The 10,702-nt window shown below is 36.9% G+C and overlaps 2 protein-coding genes across 2 annotated transcripts in view; one reads left to right on the top strand and one right to left on the bottom strand.

Annotated features, from left to right (window-relative positions):
• Positions 1–6: 6 nt before the first annotated feature.
• Positions 7–10,702, bottom strand: part of slit1a (slit homolog 1a (Drosophila)) — a 103,711-nt gene continuing 93,015 nt past the window's right edge. Inside the window, exons 40-41 of the mRNA XM_017037432.2 lie at positions 3,813–3,960; positions 7–648 (exon numbers count right to left, since the gene is read on the bottom strand). The gene's annotated coding sequence lies outside the window, so the exon portion shown is untranslated. The remainder of the gene's footprint in view (positions 649–3,812; positions 3,961–10,702) is intronic.
• Positions 1,441–7,719, top strand: LOC103387394 (ligand-dependent corepressor). The gene is made up of 4 exons (XM_025060524.1): positions 1,441–1,567; positions 1,759–2,079; positions 2,171–2,267; positions 3,711–7,719. Exons 2-4 carry the CDS (start codon positions 1,818–1,820, stop codon positions 4,699–4,701), a joined length of 1,350 nt encoding a protein of 449 aa, XP_024916292.1. The 5' UTR covers positions 1,441–1,567; positions 1,759–1,817; the 3' UTR covers positions 4,702–7,719.

Raw genomic sequence — 10,702 nt, 5'->3', positions numbered from 1 at the left:
TTGCCTTAAAATAATTAGCTATGTCCACTGTTGTTGTTTAAAATTCAAAAATAATATAGTTTTTTGGTACACCAACTTTTGATCACATTAAAATACTACACCAATAACTTCCTAAACAAATTTCTCAAACAATATGTTGTCAAATCGTCTAACATGCCATACACACTATACAGTAGATATTGCACAAATGAAATTACAAACTTCTTGGACCCACAATACAAAAAAAGGCAAGAATATAATAAAATATTTACAAAAGGGAAGACGTACAATAATACAAATATGTACACACTGTTAAACACACTGTTTAAAAATATAAAAATACTTATGTTGTGGCATCACTCAAAGCACTTCGTAATAACAGAGTTTTAAAGCAATGAAATGATTTTGTAATGAAATAGGATAAGAGCTTATTTCAATTGAAAGTGCAGCAGAGACTCTGCATGAGGTACAGAGAGGAGGGGCAGAGCAAAGTTTGTCTGTGACTGGGGGCTGGGGAAGGTAGGGGTTTGAGCATCCTCATGTCCTGGTAGATGAAACTGTCTTGGAGTCCGCTTGTTCTGGCTCAGGTGGCATTGGGCTGGGTGGGAGTGGGTCACTAGTGATACTGATAGATCTGCATTTGATGCGGGTGTTGTCAGTGTCCAAATGCTGTAATTTGATGAAATGACATGCAAAATTAGAATTTTACCAAACAATCACGTACAAAGGATTTTCTGAATATTCTCTCAAAATGCTCTAATTTGATGAGAAACATGCAGAAGGGATACCATTTAGATTTTTGTTTTGACAGAAAAAAAATCCTATAAATCAGGCAAATTAATACATATTAATTATTTTTTGAGTTTTCTGTTTTTGGAAATTATTAGTATGGTACATCTCGGATTTAGATCGGGGAGGCCGTTCTAACCAAATGATGAACCAAAAAATGTTTTTTCTAAATTATAAGTATAAATATGGCTACACATTTTAATGCAAATAAGAGCTTTTTAATTCACTTTTGGAGACTTTTATTTCTAAAGACTTTTTTGGGCAATTATAAATAGTTTACTTTTAATCAAATATCAGCCCATACCATTGTGATGATGAAAATATTATATATTTTTGGGGCAATTTGTTTTGATATCAAACTCTTTGATATTGTGTTGATAATTATCATGCACACCTAGTAAAAATGTTTTTTTTATAAATGTGTCCACAGACCTTGGGCCTGTAGCAGTTTCCGACTGGTCATTTGAAGAAAACTGTCTTTTCTGCTGTTTGAGACGAGACAAGGTTAAGGTAAAAACACTTAACTGTCTCAATAACTTTCTTTACAGTTAACAAATTTAAAGCCGTCAATGTTTTGTCTATTGCAAATGTGCAAATGTAAAGATTTGTGATTGCCTTTGATGCCTGTCTGATAAATATAAATTAACCAGCGTTCTCATCTTTCAGGAACATTTAATTGGTAAAAACAAGGAGGGGCTTGAAGATGGACCCCAACCTCTATTAGTGAAAGATCAGACAACTATCAACAGGCTGGAAAAACAAGCTGAGGAGTTTCTCAATGCAGTCCTTTACAGAAAAGGTGAGACCAGTTAAGCGAACCAATACGTTGTAATATTTTTAACCATATTTTCTTATGATTGCATTTATTTTTATTATAATTGTGGTTGCTCTATTAAATGTGGTAGTTGTAAATGCTTCATAACGTTTGTCCAGAGCTCACTCTTCATACTGTTTTTTAACCTTGTGTATGTTTTTTTTTCCCCCTTCCAGACGTGCCAAATTTCTCAGACCCGCACATTCCAGTAGTTGCTCGAGAGATTCTTCAAAAAATGATCCGAAAGTTTGCCGCCGAATATACCTCAAAAACCAGCTCTCCTCAGGACAGTTGTTCAGAATCTCAGCCTCACACTGACCAAAGCCTCCCTGCCCCACCCTTACTCACTGGGGCTCCTGCTACAGGCAGCCCTGCTCCTGCTCTAACTGGGTCAGCACAGAACCAAAACCCTGTTCTCAGCAAGCTCCTCATGGCTGACCAAGATGTTCCTCTTGACCTCACCATCAAGAAGCCTCCACCTGAGCCATGTGATCAAGGTACTGTGATGCTGAACCAAAGCCTGTCCAAAGTCATCATTTAGTCTCAGTTGTGTTTGACTTTCTGCTTTTATTTTTGTTTTCATTTAAGATGGAGTTCTTGATTTGTCAATCAAAAAAAATCGCTATAGCAGCAACGTGTCAGTCTATAGTCCCTGCGTTTCTCCACTGACATCTACGATCAAAGGGTAAGAAGCTTGTTTCTTCACATCTCTTTATTTTATCTTTGTTTTTATCGCTCTAATGTTTTAAAGTATTTTGTTAAGGTTTAAAATGTGATTTCCTTTTGACATTACACCACTGCCTGTACATCATCTAAGAAAATTAATTTAAAAAAAAAGAGGCCATCTCAAACTATTGGGCTGCTTAAAAAGATGCATAGGTTTGGGCAAAAGTAGATTCAAACACAAAGAGAAATAATGCAAGTGGTCTTGGTAAAACCTTTGAATTGTGACTGCAAGGTCCGCTGCGCTGCTGCCTACAAAAACCCATTAGGCTTCACTCTTACGTGTAGAATGCGTGACCCTGCAGACTGGAAAGTTTATGCAACTTCCTTTGCCCTACTTCCACGGCTTCCTGCCTGTAAATCCACACTTATGGTGTAAGACACAGTTTTTTTTAACTTAAATTAAAACCAAAATATTCAATTAATTCTAGGTAATGCTATGGTGCCAGATTTCAGCAAACTGAAATGAATATAAAGCACGAGCAGCAGCAGTAGTGGTGGTAGGAATAGCAGTAGACCTGAAACCCTGTGATGGTGATACTAATTTTTTTTGCTGAAAAGCACCAAAACATATAATTCTAATATAGTTAATATAATCTCGTACTTATACTACACATGCTCACTATCCTGGTGCTGAATCAATTGTTAACCCTAAATGTCTGCTCCTAAAATTATCTTCAAACCAGCAAGAATTGATATGTGTAACTATTTGGTATGTTAGGTCTTTGATAACAAGTGTTATTTATTCAAATTTAGTCATTTTCACCAGGAAAATATTAATGTTTGTGTATAGAAAAAAGTTTGCGGTAAATGAAAGAGTAAAGTAAATACATATGTTGTGGAAAAAAAACAGTCAGATGTTACTGTTGAAATTTAGCTTTTTGTTTTCATTCACACTACCTTGCTGGCTAACTCTTTTATTGCTGTGCTTGTTCAGCGGTAACGTCACACACAAAGTCAGAAGCTGCATTTGCTACATTATTAGTTTGAGTGGGATAATTACCATGTCCTGTTTATTAACAGTTTATCATCCCAATGAAATTCTCCCTTTTGGCTGTTCTTTAAAGCCAGGTGAACATTTTACTTTTTTGTTATTCTTTTGTTGTATATTTTTGCTTTATATTCTGTTGTTTTCTCGCCCTCTTTTATTTCTTTCCTTTGTTGATGCAAAATTGGTGAAGTCATAACAGCAAGAAATAGAAAAAATCCATCTTCAGCTTTTTCGACTCATAAAACGTTCCACACACAACCACACTGTCATTTTTAAAATAAAGTGATGTTACCAAAGCAAGATCATATAATAAAGGAGTGGCCAACATCCTTCCCACCCCAACCCATCCTCCTTTAGACAATAAGAGAGACTGTCCAAGCTCTGCTTACACCCAATTTCCTTCCATCCAATCAGGCCTTCCTTGAGAACGGACGGGCAGGTCGGGCTGTTTATGAAGAGCCTACAGGATGGGATGAGGAGGGAGAATATCGGCCACTCCAACCATTATAAACCTACCTCGTCTTTCGCATACTCTCTGCACGTCAAAGAGGAAGTTGATGCTGAAAGCATCATCAAGACACCTCTCGGGGAAAACCAGGGCTCTGCACCCAACGGTCCCTTAAGAAATGGAATTTCTCCCTGCAACTTCAAGGCTTCTGAGAATCTGAAAGAAATTTCCAAATTGTTAGAAGCTGGGTTTTTAATTCATTCACTTAATTCTGAGAAAGGAAATTTCCAGGGGCCCTGTGTGGAGCAAACACTATCCCTTTCTCATTCATCACGGTTTGACCTAAAGATTCCTCAGGTGCGAGTTGTGCCCTCAGGGATGGACACGTCCTGGGATTCCTTGTCCCCCGGAAATTCAGGTTCTTCTCATGAAAATGCTCAGGGGAAGAAACCGTTTCCTATTTTACCCCAGGAGATCCACAAAAAGAGTAGCAGAGGTCCCAATAGCTCAGGTTTAGGGAGTAAGTACTGGCCTTGCATCACCAACCACCAAGCACTGGTGGAAAATTATTCTCTGGACACCAATGGAATCCCAAGTAACCCACTGAATGGAAGGAAGGATGATGGAAAAAGGAAGAAACGAGGGCGATATCGTCAGTACAACACGGAGCTGCTGGAAGAGGCTATAGTGCTGGTAATGGGCGGCAAAATGAGCGTCTCCAAAGCCCAATCCATTTATGGAATTCCGCACAGCACCTTGGAATACAAAGTCAAAGAGCGACTGGGGACTTTAAAAAATCCCCCCAAAAAGAAACTAAAGCTGAGCAGTCAGACAGAGGACAAAGGATGTGTACAGTACCACGATGGTACCACCCAGCAGGCATGTCAGATATGGAAAAGTACACTTGTAGTAAACGGAAGTGACGGACACGATGGAAGCCTTTCATCAAATGACTAGCTCTACTAGTAAAGCTGGAACTAAAATGTCTCCAGACAGTGGTTGATGACTTGTGTAAATTATGTACCAAATTATTAATTTATCGACATGTGATTATTTTTACCATTAACGTTTGATCTTTAATATATCAATATATTTGTTTATGGACTTATATTTTATTTTCCATGTATCTATTATGTTTTGTCCTAAGAATACATACCCACTGTAAAGATTTTAATGTACTACAGTCAAATAATATCAGGTTATTGAATATTTTTTAGTAATAATTAGTATGGCTTTACATACATACACAAACTCAGGCATATTTATGGGTGTGGCGCCCCTCAGTGTCTTCTCTCAGTACTGTATAAAGCAAATGGTATGGTGATACAAATTGACAAACCGCTACAGTGGTGTGCATGAGTCACAACAAACTAAGTGGTCACATTGTCTTCTTGTTACAGGGCCAGTCCTTTAGCAAACAGTTTGCTCTGTGTGACCACAGATTGTTTTTCTTTTTGTCGAGATTTCTTTTCAGACATCAATGACTTCTTAATGTGAGTCAGGCCATTTTCTAATAACTAAGGATTTTTAAGTATGGACAACAAAGATGAAATGTTGCTCCGTAATGGTTTAAGGCTGCATTTTAGCCGTTAGGTTTGGACATTTTTGGACATACGCACACCACATTATTTGTCAATTCCTAGAGAATATTTTTCTCTAGCATGGTCTGTTTGCTAAACTATATGAATGATTTTTTATTATTATTATTATTTGCTGCATTGCTCTCAGGATATACCAGAAGTTTCCACTAGGACGCAATAGATTTAAGTCAGAACAAATATTTAAATACACCATAACTGAACTCATTGTAAACCTTATTACTAAATACCTCAGCTACTTGCTATAACTATGTCATTGCCTCATTATTTACCTCTGCTGGGGAATGAAAGGACCCAAAACGAGTCTATCAGGTAACATTTCAGGAAGTCTTTCTGACAACACTATGTATCTAACTCTCAGATGTCTTCACACGCTACCTTAACTAGATCTGTAGCATTTTACTATCACTGCAGGTGTGCAGAACTTTGTGTTCTGTGGTTCAGGGCTCAGCTCTTCAGATTTTATCTTTTGCATTTTTTTTCTCCAGCATAAACAAAAGGCAGATATTTATTTTAATATGAAAGCTATACATATGTAGAATTTATCTCACAACTCCGCGCACACACACTCCTCACTAAAGGTATTAGCGGTCATATTTGTATCTATTTTAATGACATTGTTATTAATAGTAAAATGTAATGCACTTGCTGACTCTTACTATAAAAGCATTAAGGTACTTTATTTATTTATTAACTGTTCCTTTTTCAGGTTAAAAAGGGCAAACATGTCAGCTTTCTAGCAAAGCCACTGTTTGCTGAACTGACAACTCACTTAACAGTCAGGTATTTTTAATTGTAGAAATGCATTTCAAAAGATCGTCTCAGATCTGTTGGGTGTAAATATGAGATTTAGCTCAAAATGATATGGAAAATATTGATTTAAATTGCCTGCACTACCTAATTTATTTTACATGCAAATATGTTGACAGTACATTGTGATTTACCACTTAAATAAATAACAATTGTGCAGTTTGCAGTTTGATGCTACTTGCACAATGTTTATTTAACTTATTAAGCAGTTTATTGAGAAAAGTCAAATTTTACAAGAATCTGTGCATTTACACTTGTCCCAATCGCACTCTAAAGTTTTAACTTGTGTTTATTTGTGTTTGTGTTGTCTGACTTACTGTTGTGTCACTTTTTGCACTAAATGTTTTCCTACATTTTATTAGTTTAATTATACAATTTTAAATTTCACTTTCTTTTACTTATTCCCCGTCATTCATTAATTGCATTGACAATCAGCCTTTTCAGTTCAACTGTCACTTTGTTTTCTATTCATTATACTGAAAACACTGTACACAAAACAGAGATCTTTGTATTTGACAGATTCAGCACATTTTGTTCTCTACGTTTTATCGTAGTACATAAACGGTCGACTACCTCATGTGGTAAAAACATTATTAAAGTCTACTGTTGTTATAGCTGTCTCATGTAGCAGGCATGTCAGGTACAGGGCACAAAACCTACTGAAGAAAATGTGAACCTAATGTACAGTTGTTCATAATTGTACTCTGGTCTGTTTATTTTATCATTTTTTCCTACTTTTGTCTTTCTGTCTCGGTGTTGGTGCTACTTAGACGTATTTAAATAAGAGCACATTTGACAAAGGGGATTTTTATCTGCCAGAAAAAAAAAAAGTAGAATTTATGTTTTGATTATATAGACATCAAATTATCCATGAATGACAAAAACTATGAAAATACAAAAATGATCTTAATAAGTTGTTAGAGGTCAGATAACTATATTATCCATAAAAGATGCAGAATATTTATCTGTCATTAATGACGGATATAAAATTTAAGGTTGTAAATATTTTCCTTGATGACTAAACAAGCAAGACATAGATGATTTGAGAGAGGATTTAAACCACTTAGGTTTCATTGTCTAAAATATGTACAGATTTTTACAATGTATTTATTTAAAAAACAAAAAATTGCATGAATCAACTAAATTCTACATTCTGTGTAAAGTTTATTGTAATGTATTTCTTGGATATTGTTTTGTTGAAATTACTGCTGTGTTTTCACATCAACTGTTAATGATGTAGGTTTACTGGAGAAAAACAAAGAATAATGAAATACTGAGTACTATTTAATTTTATGTTTCTAACTTGTTGTAGTTTGAATGTTATGGAATTGTAAAATATTGTGAAACCAAGTTCTAATAGTTCTTCTGCCAATGAATGTTGTATTTACCTGTATAAGGTAAAAATAACAGGTTTTGGGAAAAACGCCCCCCCCCCCCCCGCCCCCTTTCCAATTTCACAAATCCACTAATTCTCAGGAATCAGTATCACAACTTATTCAGGTACTTTGTTTACTGTTTAGATCCCAAGCACAGTTATGCTCAGATATTGTGGCATGTTGTAGTCACAGGTTTTGTTTTTTATATTTTTCTTATTTTTGTGACTGTAAATACGACCTAGGGTCTTAGTATAGTGTTGACCACCAGGATAATTATTTTCAAGGATTTCTGTCAGTATAAGCATGCCTAAATAGACAAAATGCGTAAACTAGGAACAACTATGTACTATATAACTATTTTAATTTTACTGTCCCCACTTCCTTTACTTAAGAGATTGCAGCTAGATTACAGATTTATTGCCTAAACCTTTTAATAGCGCACTAACCACAGTTATGTCATCAGCTAAACAGTAAATACTTCAAATAAAGAAGATAATTGATCTACCTCACAACCACAACCAAGTACAAAATAAATACTTTCAGTTAATGGATTGGTTATGAACTGCATAGACGGGCATAAAAGGGCACGGTTGTTAATGTGGGACTGTTTTGGTTGTTTCTTAATATTTATACTTCTAATAGAGTCATTGTATTTGGTGTATTTGCCATTTAAATCTAATGGATTTACTTTGAAGTGATTACAATGTGTTTGTGTTTTTAATAATAGTGGGCCACTATTCCCAAATGTTTTTTTGCATGCCGTGTACTGGATGTACTCTGTAACTAAAAGCTCCATTGTGCAAAATAAATATTTAAAAATGTTAAAGCTCTAAGTAGTCACTGGAGGAATGAATCACGTTTCAATCACTTATTCTTCTAATAAATGTACTATGATAAATATAGTTTTTCATGGTATACATTATTTACAAAAATATTTAAACCCATCAGTCTTTAACTTATGCACTTGTCACTTGTGTGAGCCAATGTTTAATTTTTTTTTCTTTCTTTCTCAGAGAGCCGAGTGATGTGCGTGTCACAAAGGCAAAAGACCTTCAGTCCACATCTACACTGGAGCAGTTTATGGCAAAACTCTGCCACCACCATCAGAGACAGATTGTGGATGCTGTGGGATTTCTACACACAGAAGTCAAAGCTCTAGGTTCCTCTGGTACGCAGCAAGCCTATACCTCTACCTCTGGAATACAGGGAAGTGCTTGTTCACCAACAGTCTCTTCTGTAAAGTCTGGGATTGAGCTAAGAATTCTGAATGAATCCACTCCAAAGCCAAAGGTCAAGGATGTGACTAATTCCAACACAAGTATTTGTGCAATGAAAAAGGTTCCGGAGAATGCAGTGTCACTAAAAACGTCACTTACCTCCAGCCATGTGTTGGATGTTTGTAGTCCTGGGTCAGCAAGTAATATATCTCTGCTTCCTCCTTCCACTAAACCAGCAGATGTGGGGAACATTCGTCACGGTGACCACGCACCCTTGAAAATGAAGATTATGACAAGTAACGTTGCAGATGGAAAGAAGTTGTCCTGTGTGTTAAATACTTCCCTGTCATCATCATCCGACACTTTAGATGAAAGACAAGGAAACTCAAATTCATCCAACAGAACAGAGGCTCTGAGTGCAAGACTTAGCTCCTCTGTGAAAAGACACAATCAGACAAGTAACACACATCAAGTTAGGCAAAAGGAGACAAAAGAATCACCTGTCAAACAGTTCTCAGTCCACATGACCATTTCCACAGACGCTCCACGGACTGCCAGAAAGACCATGAGATCATTCCCCGATAATCGAACTACAGACGCTCCGTGTCGGACAGTTGTTGACCCTGACCTTGGCCACTGCGACATAGTTTATATTGACAAACCAATAACAGAGTGTTTTAAGGAACAGAGGCGAAGCTTACTTCCTCGTCGTAATGCCAGAAAAAGCACCAGGGGACATGTGTATTCTGACGAATTTTGGGAGTTAAAAACTGTCCGTACATTGGCTGGTAGAGGTAATTGTCCTAATCCTATGCCAGAACGTGTCACATTGGTCACCCCAAAACAGATCCTCTCAAAACCTGAGGGTGTTCCCCCAGTGGATATGCCTTATGTCGGAGCATGCAGTGAAACAATTAATCAGCAAGTGTCTACAGAAGAGTTGGATGAAAGTGGGATAACGGGAGCAGGGGATACTGTTGAAGTAAGGGATGGCAAAGGAAATGTTGTGGTGGAAACAAGCCAGACAGATCAGTGTCAGAGCAATTTGCAGTCTGCCTCCTCATCTCCCACAGGAGCTTATAAAGAGTACAAACACACAGAAATAAACACCATTGTAGAAAGGATACAGGATGCTGTGGAAAGGATACAGGACGCTGCGGAGAGGATACAGGATGCTGAGGAAAATGTACATAAAGCTGCGGAAAACATACAAGATGCTAAAGAAAACAAATATAATGAAGAAAGACTTAAGGCTGCTGCAGATTTAGCACAAGAATCCACAGATCAGATACAGGATTCTTATTTGCCAATTAAAGACACAGAAGCAAACCTAAAAAGTGGTGAAACTGTTTCTCAGTCTCCACCCGAAGCAGAAACAAATAATGAGCTTGAAGAGAGCATGACTGAAAGTACTGAACAAATGGCTGAAAAAACAACACTTGTGCCTGATAGCACAGCAGATGGGAATAAAGTTGAAATTGAGGTTACTTCAGTAGAGATATCCAACAGTGAAATAGTTCCACAGGAATATAAAGTTCCATCACCCATATCGCAAGTTTTGGAAGAGGGTGGTGAAAGTAAAAGTGAGGAAAAACAAAAGGAAGTTCATGAACCTAATCAAAAGACTCAGTTTTGTAAAACTGCCTCAAAAGAAGAATCCAGCATCATAGGCTCAGTAGAGGAAACAAAGGTAGAAGAGATGGAAGTGACAGAATCTGAAATGACTGGAAGCAACACACCTGCAGAGACACAGGGAAATGATAATGATGAGGATTATGATTATGATCTATCTTCAAAAACTCTTGATTCTCTTTTGAAGGAATTACCTCCTTGGAGAAGAAAAAGAGGCTCTGTTGCCCCTGCACCTAAAAAGTTCAAACAAACAGAAAAGGTTGTGGGTTACTTTAATGGTCGACCCATATTTGCTTCTGACCGAAGTCTACGGCGTCTATCATTG

The sequence above is a fragment of the Cynoglossus semilaevis genome, chromosome 12 (genome assembly GCF_000523025.1).
Source record: "Cynoglossus semilaevis isolate Cse_v1.0 chromosome 12, Cse_v1.0, whole genome shotgun sequence".
NCBI lineage: Eukaryota > Metazoa > Chordata > Actinopteri > Pleuronectiformes > Cynoglossidae > Cynoglossus > Cynoglossus semilaevis.
This window is presented reverse-complemented; position numbering and strand designations above follow the sequence as displayed.